We start from the raw sequence: 14,142 nt of genomic DNA, 5'->3' as shown, positions 1-14,142 counted from the left end.
TTCAAGCCCTGGTCCAGGAAGATCCCACATGCCGTGGAGCAGCTAAGCCTGTGCGCCACAACTACTGAGCCTGCGCTCTAGAGCCCGCGCGCCACAACTACTGAGCCCACGCTCTAGAGCCTGCGAGCCACAACTACTGAGCCCACGTGCCACAACTACTGAAGCCTGTGCGCCTACAGCCCGTGCTCTGCAACAAGAGAAGCCACTGCAATGAGAAGCCTGCCTGCCGCAACGAAGAGTAGCCCCCGTTCACAGCAACTAGAGAAAGCCCGTGCGCAGCGATGAAGACCCAACACAGCCAAAAATAAATAAATAAGATAAACAAATTTATATAAAAAAAAAAACAACTAAGACAGTTTATGTGATACATTTCTGCTTACACATGGGACACAAAATTTCCTCCTAGGGAACTTGCCCCTTTTACAGCATATCATAGAAATTTCATATTACTTAACTGGCTTCTGCAACTGCCCTGAACTCAACTGACTCTTCTAGTATTTTCTTTAAGCCCACTGCCCAAGAATCCAGCTCAAACATAATGCTAGATACTATAGAATTTATTCCTTCATAAAATAAATGTTTTCAGTACCTACTAGGTACTGGAGGAAAAAAAAGGCAAACAAAACACATAGCAAGGAAAAAAAGACATAGTCAATCAAAAGGAAATCTCAAAACACCAGGTTCCAAAGAAAGAAAGAAAAATGAAATAGCACTATATTCTTAGAAACTCTGCTAACAACTTTTAAAAATACGAAGCTCAGTGGATGAATTAATTCATTCATTCAGACAATGAATAAAGCAACTATATTCAAGGCATTGAGCTGAGCACTGGTTATAAAATGATAAAAATGTTTATGGTAAAAATAATAAAAATAATAAGTTATTGAATTCTTAAAACATGCTACACCCTCCACCAAAGGCTCAACATTTAATTCTCATAACAACCTCTTATGAGTTAGGTATTTTCATTCCTTCATTTTTGCAGATGAGGAAACTAAGGCAGGGAAAGCTGGGTAACTTGCCCTGGGTCACGCAGCCAGTAGGTGGCATAGCTGGATTTAAACCCAGGCAGCCTGCCTCGGGAGTCCTTGCTCACATCGTGATGGGACATATACAAGGACCCTACCAGTAGTCAACAAGTATCAAGAGACCATAAACAGAGAAGAGACCTTAGGATATGACAACTAGGTGTCCTGGATGTTCCAACGTGATTCCAATTAGAAATGTTCTGATCTGTTAACTCCCTAATTCACTTGTACTGGTGTTCCTTTAATTTAAGTCTCAAAAATAGCTGAAAGGCTGAGCAAATCACAGAAACAAAATCACTGAAACTCTGTATGAAGCAGCCTTTGCCTATTCAAGAGGTGGAGCAAAAAAATGTGAGGAAAAAGTAAAGAAAATTATCCTCAGCTGGAGGATCAGATAAACTTTATTTCTTCTATTGAAAGTCTGAATGTCAACTTTAAAGTAGACAGCGTCCATGTCAAGGGAGCATACATGCAAATTCATGTTTAAAAAAACAAAAACCTAACTCTACTTGGAAGACAGTCTTCTACTAATAAACCTTCAAACACTTAAACATATCACTGGCTCCATGGGATTCAAGGTAAACAGCTAAATGACACCATCTCAATTTTTCCTTTTATAACACGACTCTTTACATGGACACTGTCCAAAACAGTAGCCACTAGTCATACATGATCACTTATACTAACTAAACTGAAATGAGAAATTCAATTTCTTTGTCACACTCACCACATTGTTTAGTAATGTACTCTCAAGTGCTCAGCAGCCACGCGTGGCTAGTGCCTCCTCATTGGACAGTACAAAACAGAACATTTCCTCCTTCCCAGAGAGTTCAATGGTTTCCCAACATTCAATACTAAACCGTGCTTTGAGATCCTTGGAAATTATATATGAAAGGAAAGATGCACTGCTAACATTTTAAACCTGAGACACATTTAAATCAAGTTTGTCTTAACCCTTTGGAAAATCTTTTGCGTGCTCCGGGTGGCCACGAGGCATACAGGTACAGCATCCTCCCCTTCCCTCGCCACCCGCCACGTGCAGAAGCTAAGCTAGTTAGGGGCTTCTAATTACCATAACCACCAAGTGCATTTTATTACATTTTTTGCCTCAAATGTGGACACCCCAGTTGTAATCCTACTTCTAACAGACTTCCCCTTTATCTGGACAAGTCACTTAACCTCTCTCTGCTTCAGTTTCAAGTAGAACAATGCTTCTTACCCTCTTAGGGTTTGCAAGTTTTAATGAATGCGTGGGAAATGCTTGGAGGATAAAGAGCATTCTTCCCATGAAAAACAAGGATTCAAGCCAAACTGATACTCTCCTGACACAGGTGAGTCTGAAATGAAACAGAGCCTCAGACCTCAAAAGGGCAGTGTTCAGGTGGTTCCTTAGATCCCTAGGAGAACAGATCTGTGTTGATATCAATCTAGCATTCAGAGAACAGATACCTGACCCAATGCCAAATGGGAAAATCAGCACCTGCAGCGAAGCCAAAACGTATGGCCAACTTATCCCTCCAAGCCTGAAGTCATCGGCCCATGGTTCCGATTCTCCCGCTGCCCCAAATATAACCCACCAATGTTATAGATCAGCCCTGGGCGGTTTCCTTGCTGGATGACTCTCAAAGCTCGGACGCCACTACCACCATCCAGTGAGAAGCCCTGACACCAGCCCGGCAGGCCTTCAGGATGAATCCCCCTTCCGATTCTCATCGTGCAGCTGTGGAGCACAAAAGCAAAGATGTAGACATTCACCCATAAGAAAGTCTTATCTACCTGTTCTCATCAGGAAGCACTGCTGTGGCCATCAGCCAAAATTAGAACTCTAACACTGACTCTTCCACATTCCCATGTGATTCCCAAACACAGAAAGGCAATTAATCAGTGGTCAAAACTCTATCTTAGAGGTAACCACAGTTCAATAATGTGTAAAAATGTACTGACCTCCGCAACTAAATGCTTTAGGAGAAAACATTATGATTCTGTGAGCATAAGACAGGAGGAAAATGCTACAGTATCTGAAAAACAAAGATTCAAAGCAAACTGATACTTCCCTGACTCCGGTGTTCCGATGGTTCGCGAAAGACCCTGAACGTACGAGAGAAGTATATACAGAAGATGCAGCTAGCGGTACATGCTTTCAAGGGCCTGGTACTATTGTAACAGCAAAGCACCATTTAGTTGGTCAGCGTCCTGTCACGGATCCTGGAAACATAATTCCTGAATGTATGTTCCAGCTCTACCACTAACAAGTAATGTAACCTTGGGCGGGTAACTCTTTCTGAGCCTCAGTTTCCTCATCTAAAAACAAAATAAGATTCCCTGTGCTGCCTGATCTACTGAAATGTTGGGAGAATCAAATGAGATAGTCTATGTGGAAATGCTTTGGGGACTGTGAATTCCGTACACAAAACAAACTGTGTTTCAAACGTCAAGTCCTGGATGCTGACCACATCAAGTGGCTGTTTGTGTCTCCTACGTGGCCAGCACCCTGGTCAATCCTCTCCAGACTCCAGCAGCAGCCCAGAGTCCAGCCCTCCCTGGTAGATGCATCTGTATCCACTGGCATGTACTACTCCCTAAGCCCTCCTGTAAGTTTGCAGCACATTTCTACAGATAATGGGGTATGGAATATTACCAGTATCAGATACACTTAAGTATTTTTGGATTAAGGCTCTAAATCAGAAGACCCCTGTAAAAAGCAGAATGCCAAAACCGAGAACAAACGTGAATTAATGCTCTACATGCAACGAGTGCTTTGAGATCTTGAAATGGCACATTTTATTTCAACAGAAAAAGAGATGGATTTCAAAACCTTACACAAAACGACCTGGACTGGATTAACAGGGTGGAGGCTCTACCAAAGGGCCATCCATCTCCCCTCTGAAGTCAGCTCCTCTGCCTGCTCTGAGAGCTTCCAGGGGAGAGAAACCGTGCAGAGAAGAGAACGTGTGGGTCTCTCTCCGTCAGCAGAGTTATGAATAGAACTACTTCAATACATGGAAAATAAAACTGGCTTTCATTATAAACCAACCAAATGGTTTATTTTCAATATCGAGTAACACAGAAATTAGATCTGAAAAAATCCCATTAAGTCATGGTCCTGTTCCCCTGCCAAGTCAGGATTGTTATCTGCAGTATATTTCTACTTACACGGATCTACTAGAGCCTTTGCTAATTTCTCCCTTCCCTGGGAGCTTACTTCCCCTTCCCGTAGATGACTGCACTCACAGGCTTGGCTGCTCTTTGTCAGCGTAGCAGAACAAGAGAGGGCTCAGGCTCCGGGCCAGCTCATGCTCCTCAAACTGGCCTGCAGCATCCATTCTTGCATTGTCCTGTCTGAAGATCAGTGGGAGCCCTTTAGGAAGGAGGGGGAAAGTTTCTATCAATCCCAGCCGGTGTACCCAAGACACAAATACTAAAAGGAAAAAAAAATTATCAAGGGGGAAGATGGTGAAAACTGAATTTATTTAGTGGGCTTGCTCAGTCGTTGTCCAAAAGGCCAGTCTTGACCATGATGAAGCACTTCTTATGGAAACAGGAAAGGTTTAGCAGCTTACGCTGTTGAGGTAATCTGTTTGCATTGGCTCCATTTAGTTAGCTGAGCAGATAAATCTGAATTCCCACGACCGACTCCAAAGGCCTACTCGAGCATCCTCTGTACATACCTGTTTTGTTAATCAACCAATACGGAGCCGAAATGAAGATCTTTAAAGATCCTTCCGCTCGACACACGATCCGGATGGTGAGGTTCAGCTGCCGCCGGTTGATGTCGTAGAGCCTCATTCTTACCATATAGTTTTGGGTTCCAGGTGGAATAAGCAATTCTTTACAGAGTGGAAAATTTTCCAATGACACCCCTAAAGAAGATACAAGCTATTGTCTTTCAGAGTTCTCACTTTAGTTTATCAAAACAGTCCACAGCCAAACTGAATTGGATTGCTCTGGAAAAATCAATAACCACGTATTCAACTGGCAAAAATCTCATGAGAATGGCCATCTTCCTTTAGCTGGGGTGAGAATAAAATATGGTCTAGAAGTCACACTAGGGAGTCTGAACTGCATAATAATTCGAAGAATGAAAGTACCCAAAGGTTATCAATAACAGCTCTGGTATTAAGAGTTTACTATACATCAGGCCTTCAGCTGGGTGCCTGAAACCCAGTAAAGGCAAGTAGAGAGTAAGAGTTAAGGTTTTCTGCAGTCTCCCTGACTGGCTTCAAATTCCCAGTCTGTCCTCACAGCTGCGTGATGTGTGGCAAGCCATTTAACCTCACTGTGTCCATCTGCCAAATGGGGATAATAACAGTATCTACTTCTCGGGCTTCTTATTAAAAGTGACGATCCACAGAAAGCACGAGCGTGAAGATAAGGAGCGCTTGGTGTGCAGGCAGTGATGAGGGGGGTGGGGGGAGGACATTTCCATTCCATACAGGGGCTCAATAAATATTTGTTGAAGAAATAATAAATGTCAGAACAAAGACCTATTTTCTTTAAAACAGACAACTAGAATTGCACTATTTTTCTTTTCTAAATTAAGCTCAAGGATTTACATATTCAAAAATGTAAGCTTATCACTGGGGGACACATTGCTGAAGTTCAGTGAGTTTCAGGATCCTCATCAGTAAAATGGGGAAAACAGCTGTACCTCTGCCTGAAACATCCATTGTTGTGAAGATCAAATGAGATGATATTATGAAATCACAAAACTGTGAAAAGGTAAATATCTAAGTCCTTATTATTTCAACATGTCTACAACAGCCTTAAAGAAACTTACTTCCTGTCCCAAATCCAGAAGTACCATGTTGCTACCAAGTGCTACAAATATGATGACCCTCTCCCTTGACTTCATTCATCCCTACAAATGAAATTACTTGATACATTAACTATTCCAAACCTCAATGTCTTCATCAGTAAAATGGGACAAATAACTATTGCTGTAAGGATTATATAAGATCAAGTATATCAAGGTATTTGACATACTGCCTGAAGTACACAGTACATGCTTACCTAACGTTTTTCCCTTTTGTGAAAAGAGAAGAGACATATGATTTTGCTCATTCTACAGCTGGTAAAAAGCACGGTTTGAAAAGATGAAATGACTTCCTTTACTCACACATCAAGTGAGCAACATAAGAAAAAAGGCCGTGTTGGGGCTTCCTTGGTGGCGCAGTGGTTAAGAATCTGCCTGCCAATGCAGGGGACAAGGGTTTGAGCCCTGGACCAAGAGGATCCCACATGCCGTGAAGCAACTGGGCCTGTGCGCCACAACTGCTGAGCCTGAGCTCTGGAGCCCACAAGCCACAACTACTGAGCTCTCATGCCACAGCTACTGAAGACTGTGTACCTAGATCCTGTGCTCTGCCGCGGGAGAGGCCACCGCAATGAGAAGCCCACACACCGCAACGAGGAGTGGCCCCCGGTCGCCATAACTAGAGAAAGCCCACGTGCGCAGCAGCAAAGACCCAACGCAGCCAAAAATATAAATAAATAAATTTATTTTTAAAAAAAAAAAAGGCTGTGTTGAGTGCTTGCTCTGTAAATCTTTTAGTTTTGTTCGGGTTTTTTGTTTCGATGATTTTCTATATTAGAAGTTTTGTTTTTCTTTTTTTAACTGCATAAATCCTTTGAGCTGGCTTATTGAGGTATTATATGTGCTACAATTTCTCTAAAATTTTCCCAAAGAGTCACAAAACATCTGCTGACACATTCACAGAATTATTACAGATAATTATTTGACTAAATCTTTACCCAGTTCAATGTTCTGGGAGGTATCAGCTGTGTGGAGAGCCACCTCCTTGCCAGGTTTCAGTGTCCCATTAATGGGCATTCCTTTAATGTAAAAATCAAGTTCACAAGGTAGCAAGTTGCAGATTACCACTGTCGGCAGGAGATATATGGTATGCCCAGGCTGTCTGAAAATCTGTTTTGCACTGTCAGAAAATATGCTGGAGGGCATATAATCTGGATAATTCTCTTTCTTTATGGCCACACAAAACCTATGACGACAAAATGGTGTAAAAATCATCAGCTTGAATGAAGAGCTTGAATTTTTTTCTCCTTAGCCAAGTATGAGACAGGATAACATTAAAATGGTGCAATAATTTAGTAAGATATTTGCAGTTTTCAATCCAAACACATTCACTAAGGCATAAGCAAATGACAATAAAACGTACAGATTTTAAATGTTCCGTCTGATGAATTTTGACAATTATAGACACCTCTATAACCATCACCCAAAACCAATTACAGAATATTTCTCTCACTCCAGAAAGTTCCCTCATATCCCTTTCCAATCAATATCCTCTCCCATCATTCAAGCAACCACTTTCTGATTTATCATTATAAATTAGTTGTGCCTGTTCTTGAACTGCATATAAATGGAATAATACAATATGTACAACTCTTTGTGTCTGGGTTTTTTTTGCATAACATTAAGTTTCAACAACATTCAGCCATGTTGTTGTATGCATCAGTATTTCATATGCCAATGTGTGAATATACCATTTTGTAAAAATTCATTATCCTGTTGATAACCAATTGGGTTGTATCTCCAGATCAATTTAGCGAGAATGGAAATCCTAACAATACTTGAGTCTTCCAATCCGTGAACGTGGTTATATCTTTCCACTTAGTTATTAGGTTTTCTTTAATATCACTCAGCAAGGTTTTGTAATTTTTAGGGTAAAAGACTGATACATCATTCCTTAGACTGATTCCTGAATAATTAAAATTTTTTGGTGCTATTGTAAATGGTGTTTTTAAATCACATTTTTCAATTGTTCATGGCTAGAATATAAGCATATAATTATTGATTTCTATAGGTTGATCTTGAATCCGAAATCTTGATAAATTTGTTAGGTCTCATGCTTTTAAAAAAAAAATTTATTAATTTTCAAATGTTAAGCTAATCTTAACTGGGATAAACCACACTTGCTGGAAGCTATTTGGTAGTATTTTGTTAAGAATTTTTGCATCTCTTCATGGGGGAATACTGGTTTGTAGCTTTCTTTTTTTTTTGATAATAATTGTATCAGTTTTGGTATCAGGGGTATGCTGGCCCCGTAAAATGAGTCAGAACTATTCCCTCCTCCCCTACTTTCTGAAAGAGTCTGCAAAGAGCTGGTATGATTTTCTCCTTAAACACCTGGTAGAATTCACTAATGAAGTTATATGGTCCTAGAATGTTCTTTGTGTGAAGGTATTTTATTATAAATTAAATTTCTTTAATAGATATTGGGCCATTTGGATTTTTTGTTTCTTCTTTGTGTTACTTTAGGTAATCTGTGTTTTTCAAGAAATTTGTCATTCCGGTGTGGAATTTATTTGTATAAAATTGTTGATACATCTCCTTTTAATCCTTTTAATATCTGTAGGATCTATAATAATTCTCCATTTTTCACTCCTTATATGCTAATTTGTGTTTTCTCGCTTTTCATCATGATTGGTCTTATTAGAGGTTTATCAAATCTATGAATCCTTTCAAAAAGCCAGTTTTGACATTGTTGATTTTTCCTATTGTTTGTTTTCTACTTCATTGATTTCCATACTTATTTTCTTTTTCTCTTCCTATTTCTTTGTGTTTAATTTATTCTTCTACCTTAAGGTAGAAGTTTACATCAGTGATTTTACAACTTCCTTATTTTCTAATGTGAGCTTTAAAAGCTATACATTTCCCTTCAGAACTGCTTTTGCTGCAACTCCTACATTTTAATATGTCCAGTTTTTATTATTATTCACTTTGAAATATCTCCTTTGTGATGTCTTTTTGACCATGGGTTGTTTAGAAATGCATTGTTTAATTTTCAAATATTTGGGGGTTTTGTAAGCATCTTCTTGTTTTGGTTTCTAGTTTAATACTATTATAATGATGAAATACATTGTGTAGGGTTTCAATTCTTTAATATTTATTGATCTTATGGCCCAGTAGATGGTCTCTCCTGATGAATGTTCCACACATGCTTGAAATGAATGTGCAATCTGGAATTGCTGGTTACAGTGCTTTACAAATGCCCATTGTGACAAGCTGGTTGACAGCACTGTTCAAATCTGTTTATATTTTTATTGTTTTTGTTGGTTTGTTTTATAAATTACTGACAGGGAAGTGTTAAAGTCACCGACTTTGTCTGTGTATTTATCTGTTTCTCCCTTTAGTCTGTCAACAATTGGCAAATCGCAGTAAAGGGTGGAGTGGAATTCTTTACAGCCTGCTTCTACTCCTCTGTCAGTTTAACTAAGTGGATGCCTGTTTTTGCTATAAAGGAAACTAAAGCTGATCATCTCTAATCTAAATAAGTTTAAAGTCTAAGTTTAGAAGGATCTCACAATAGCAATCCAGCATGTTTTCTAACATATGACTTTAGTAACATATTACTTGCACTCTTCAGAAGAGGAAACAGGAGTCTAAATGATAATATAATTTTGTCAGAGTCCCCCATGAAAAGTCAGCACTAGGTGCATGAACCTTCACCCAAATTCCTCTGAGGCATTTGAAAAACTCCCAACCCCAGGATTTTGCTTCCCAATTTAGGAATGGGAACGGGTCATTGTTTTTTCTTCCCTCCCTACATGTCTTCTCTTTATCCTGATGCAGACAGCCCAGTTTCTAATCGTATATGTGTGAGTAGTGGGTTTGTGATTGTTTCTTCCATAACTTGTAGATAAGTAACAGCCACGCTCGCGCCCACGGTTAAACCATGAATTCGTACGAACCTAACACTCAGGGAATAAAAGAACTTAAGGAATAAGAACTTTAGGGCTTTAAATAAGCACAACTGAATTACTGAGGGTCCTTAGAGAAAGAATGAAGAAAAATGGCAAAATACACGTCACTGCTGTGCCACACATACCTGAAGAATCGGCTTTTTTCCGCATCCATAGAGTGGCACTCTCGTTTGCTGCTACTAACCTCTGCAGTCTTCACTACATTGGTCCAGTGAATAGGAGCCTTACAGAAAAACACACCCAGTCCTTTGGGCCGGGCCTGTAGCCGCCAAGAAGTGAGGTGTAAAGGCACAGCAAATGAATCACCTGGCATGATGGCGGGAAGGACCACGGGCTCTGCCACAGAAACACAGGTTAGCAGTTTCAGGAGTGGTTTCCCACCCCAAAGTCCATCTAGGGTAAAAGAAGGGCAATGTCAAAACTTACTGTCTGGAGCCGATGGGCTGTCCAGTCTTAGTTCCATGGGCGTCTCAAGTCTGTTCTTCACAATGAGGGCTGATCGGACAGTGATCACTTTCCGAGCACTGCCTTCCATGGTCACTGCAAAGACGACCCGGACAGGTGGGAGTGAAGAGAACTGTGAAAAAGAGGGAAGTAATAAAGAGTTTAGCTGTGCTTTTGAAAAACACGCAGAATACGATAATACCGACCAGAATGCCTACATCTAAAGCATCTTATTATTACTATAGCTCTTCAGTGAAATGAGTCATTAAGCCCTAAAACCACTCCACTTTAATAGGAGTGAATACCCTCTAAATACTCACCACAGGAATAGCCAATTCTGAAGAGTTGTTTGTATTGGTATGCCTTTCACAGGAAAAATAACTTTTTTTTCTAAATGTCATAAAATTTACTCGACATGCCCATACACTATTTGTTGACATGCCTATAAAAACCCAACATTTGTATATCAAAGAACTTTAAAAACAAACTTCTTCTTCACAATAATTTTCTAAGTTCTGTTCAATAATCACTCTTTTTCTGAACGACACCAAGAAACTCAAGATAATGGAGGGAAATCATTTATTTATGGTCTTGGTTGGATGCAGCCAACACTTTCTTTTTGCGTAAGTTCATTCACATTTTCAAAACACATTTTGTACTGCTACCATGTGCCAGGAATTTAGCAGTTTTTTTTAAGTATAAAATTCCACATTAGGTATACCAAAGAGAAGGTTTCTAAAACTATTATTCTAAGTATCCAGAACATATTGATACTGCTTGTTTATTGGAGAAACAAATGACACAACATCCAAGCTTTCCATACTGGCAGTTTTTTCATTAAAGCAAACAGTATGTGGGGCTTCCCTGGTGGCGCAGTGGTTGAGAGTCCGCCTGCCGATGCAGGGGACACGGGTTCGTGCCCCGGTCCGGGAAGATTCCACATGCTGTGGAGCAGCTAGGCCCGTGAGCCATGGCCGCTGAGCCTGAGCGTCCGGAGCACGGGCTCCGCAACGGGAGAGGCCACAGCAGTGAGAGGCCCGCGTACCGCAATCAATCAATCAATCAATAAGCAAACAGTATGTGAAAACCAACCTAATAAACAATCAAATGACAAGCTCCATGTTTTGAACAAAAGCTTCTAGAAAGTCCCAATGAAAAGGCAAAGTACAGTCTTCTAGGGTGTTATTAGAGGGACACAATCATCACCAAAGCTTCCAGTGACCCAGCCCAGTAAAGCCCCAGGAGAGCCAAGGCCCAATAACAATTGTTTTAAATCTTGATCTTGTTGCCTCTAAGCTTATCTGAAATTTCACATTTTAAAACTTATCAGCCTCAGGGAAAAGAAATTATAAGCAAAAACCTCAAAAAAGCATTTTAATGTCATCCTGTGGTAATGTTTCAAAAATCAGATGAGGGAAGAAAAAATCTATTTTTCATTCTTAGTTATTTTCATGACCTTTGGGCCAAAACCTATAAAATATGTATAGCCATACAAAGGTTAATTTATATTTAACTTGGAGAGAAAAGGAGACCTTGGACTAAAACATTTGCCTTTTGTTCTCCTTCCCTGTAATATTCAGTCTCACATACTAAGTTAGGTGAAAACATTTTCTTGCAAGTTCTTGTAAAAGGAAGGAAATCATTAATAGAAAAGGAAAAAAGTCCAGTGGTCATCAAGAACTACGTGTGTAAACACAGTAACACAGGAAAATCATACTCACATAAACCTGGGGATGGATAATATTTGTCCTACTGCTTGGGCTGCCAATCTAAGAAAGATTCCAAAAGTCAGAGATTCAGTACAGACCTAAGATAACAGTCATCGTTAAATTCAATGACAATATAAGTTGCTTGAAAAGGTGGTTTTATAAATACTCTTAGGTAAAGTATGTTCTACTATGAAAAGAAAACATCTTGGAAAAAATGGGAACAGCAATATTCATTTTACAACCATTCAGTATATACAAAATTTCTCCAGAATGCATCAATAAAATAGAAAGGTATCTCTGGGGGGGAATTAGTCCTTTTATTACTGGACATGAACTTAGGCAGAAAAGTAACTTTGAAAGAAAGTTTCTTTTTCTAAGAAACTTGGGGCGCAAGAGACGAACAATGAAAAGAACAGTGTCCTCCAAGAATATATTTCATGAAGCAGCAAGCATGAGGAAGGCTACAATATCTCTGCAAATCTGTGCTTTCCTATTCATCACTGGCTACTCAAAACTGAGCACAGTTTCCCCATGAAGTACACCCCATGAGTATCTGGCAAGAGCACCCATGGTGGTCGTATCAGCCAGGATGTCAGCCTCTGCCTGCACATTCTAGTTGGGGATGCCACATTCCCCAAGGCTGGCCCTCCAACCCCTAGAACTATAGGCTGGGGTAAAATCAGGGCAAGGGTGTGTGAGGGAATGCACGACCAGAAAACAAACAACAGTGGCCACCTATCTTTATGCCGGAGAGGAGAATTTGGAGACACGGAGCTAGAAGGATCAAGGAACAGCATTATAAAAGCATAAAGAAGACAGTGTATAAAGGAAGCATAACAATATGTGAAATAAAGCCAATATATGTTTGGCAAACTCGCAAACTGCCGGTTGGCCCGGGTGAGTATAAAATGGATCTGCACAGGTTGGATAATATGTGTTCATGCCAATCTTAGATCTTGTTTCTCTACTAAAACTGACCGCTGGCTGGCTTATCTACATAGTGATTACCAATGCCTATGACTGACCCAAATAATCTTGGGTATTCCTCCTAGGGCTAGGAAAAATGAAGAACTAGAAAATGTCACTAGAGCAAGGCTACTCCAGGTCTGTCTGACGGCCTGGCTTTAAGGGGGTGTGGCTAGGGCACAATCCTGCCACTGAACACGCTTTCCACAGCCGCGCACCGTAGAGGAAGAGGAATTCTTATCTGGCGCAGCGTATCGGAAAAAGGTCCCGACTTTGTCCACTGACACTGGGCTCACTTGCTCCCAGCCATTCACTCTCACTTGCAGTTGATGGATCCGGAGGTCATGGGTGTGTCTGTCAGGCAGAACACAGAAAAAGACATTAAGCACAATCCTATCCAGGGAAGAGAAGTAGAAGCAGAGCCTGAAATCGGATTTACTATATAATGACATAAAAACCCAGTTGTCTAAATAAGCCTTTCGGTGATTACCTAATGCAAGGGAAATCAAGAGGATATTTTAACTGAGTCTTACACTTAAAGCAAAACTGCAAGATCTATAAAGCCTGAGCAAGAGTGGCATCTGCCCTCCCTTTATACAAACCACGTGAATCCTGTGAACTAGCTCAGGTCTGTCCCCCACCAACCCCTACCTCAAACTTTATGAAATGACATCAGCTAAAAGTGGTTCAGTGGGGTAGCAGAAATGCTGTGCTAGCAATTTAATCACACAACCATACTCTTGGAAATGCCTAAAATGACATTTTCTCCCTGGTTCTTTTGTGGAATCTCCTGCTTCTCTCAGAACCACACTCAGTCGTTGGGCTTTGGTCCTACAGGACTACAGACACGGTAATGAGAGACGGAGCCCGCAGAGTTTCCAGGCTGAAGTGCGCAGCTGAAACTGCAGTAGAAGGCAGTGGGCAGGACAGGAGGAACAGGAGGAAACTGAACATTTAATTCTATTTTTAGATTTTGCCTAATTCAAGCCAGAAGCCTGAAATGGGGAAGTGGATTTGAGGCTGACAGGAAGGAAAGGGGGGAGGGAGGCAGGGTGTGGGGGACAGAATGCCAGAGGGGGAAACACCAGAGAAGGCATTTATTTCGATGAATTCAAGCAGGCAGGTGGGACTTGAAATGGGTTACAAAACATAGAAACTAAAACAGAAATGACAGAAAGGCCAACCCCCTTCTGATACAACAGAGGCAGTGTTTATTAAGAAATACAGTGAACAGTTCTATAATTTAGCTTCTCCAGGAACCCTGTAGAACA

At 40.6% G+C, this 14,142-nt stretch overlaps 1 protein-coding gene across 4 annotated transcripts in view; it reads right to left on the bottom strand.

Moving 5' to 3' along the window:
- The window catches only part of VPS13D (vacuolar protein sorting 13 homolog D), a 246,835-nt gene that overhangs the window by 135,881 nt on the left and 96,812 nt on the right, over nucleotides 1–14,142 (bottom strand). For all 4 annotated transcript variants that reach the window (XM_082615828.1, XM_082615825.1, XM_082615826.1 and 1 more), the window contains 8 exons: nucleotides 13,090–13,225; nucleotides 11,918–11,965; nucleotides 10,179–10,329; nucleotides 9,878–10,088; nucleotides 6,780–7,027; nucleotides 4,697–4,888; nucleotides 4,260–4,386; nucleotides 2,606–2,748 (listed from right to left, as the gene is read on the bottom strand). In XM_082615828.1, coding sequence (XP_082471954.1) covers nucleotides 2,606–2,748; nucleotides 4,260–4,386; nucleotides 4,697–4,888; nucleotides 6,780–7,027; nucleotides 9,878–10,088; nucleotides 10,179–10,329; nucleotides 11,918–11,965; nucleotides 13,090–13,225 — 1,256 coding nt within the window. The remainder of the gene's footprint in view (nucleotides 1–2,605; nucleotides 2,749–4,259; nucleotides 4,387–4,696; nucleotides 4,889–6,779; nucleotides 7,028–9,877; nucleotides 10,089–10,178; nucleotides 10,330–11,917; nucleotides 11,966–13,089; nucleotides 13,226–14,142) is intronic.

This window comes from Mesoplodon mirus, assembly GCF_964341445.2.
Source record: "Mesoplodon mirus genome assembly, chromosome: 3".
Lineage (NCBI taxonomy): Eukaryota > Metazoa > Chordata > Mammalia > Artiodactyla > Ziphiidae > Mesoplodon > Mesoplodon mirus.
Note: the sequence above shows the minus strand (reverse complement) of the source record. Positions and strands in the feature narration are given on the sequence as shown.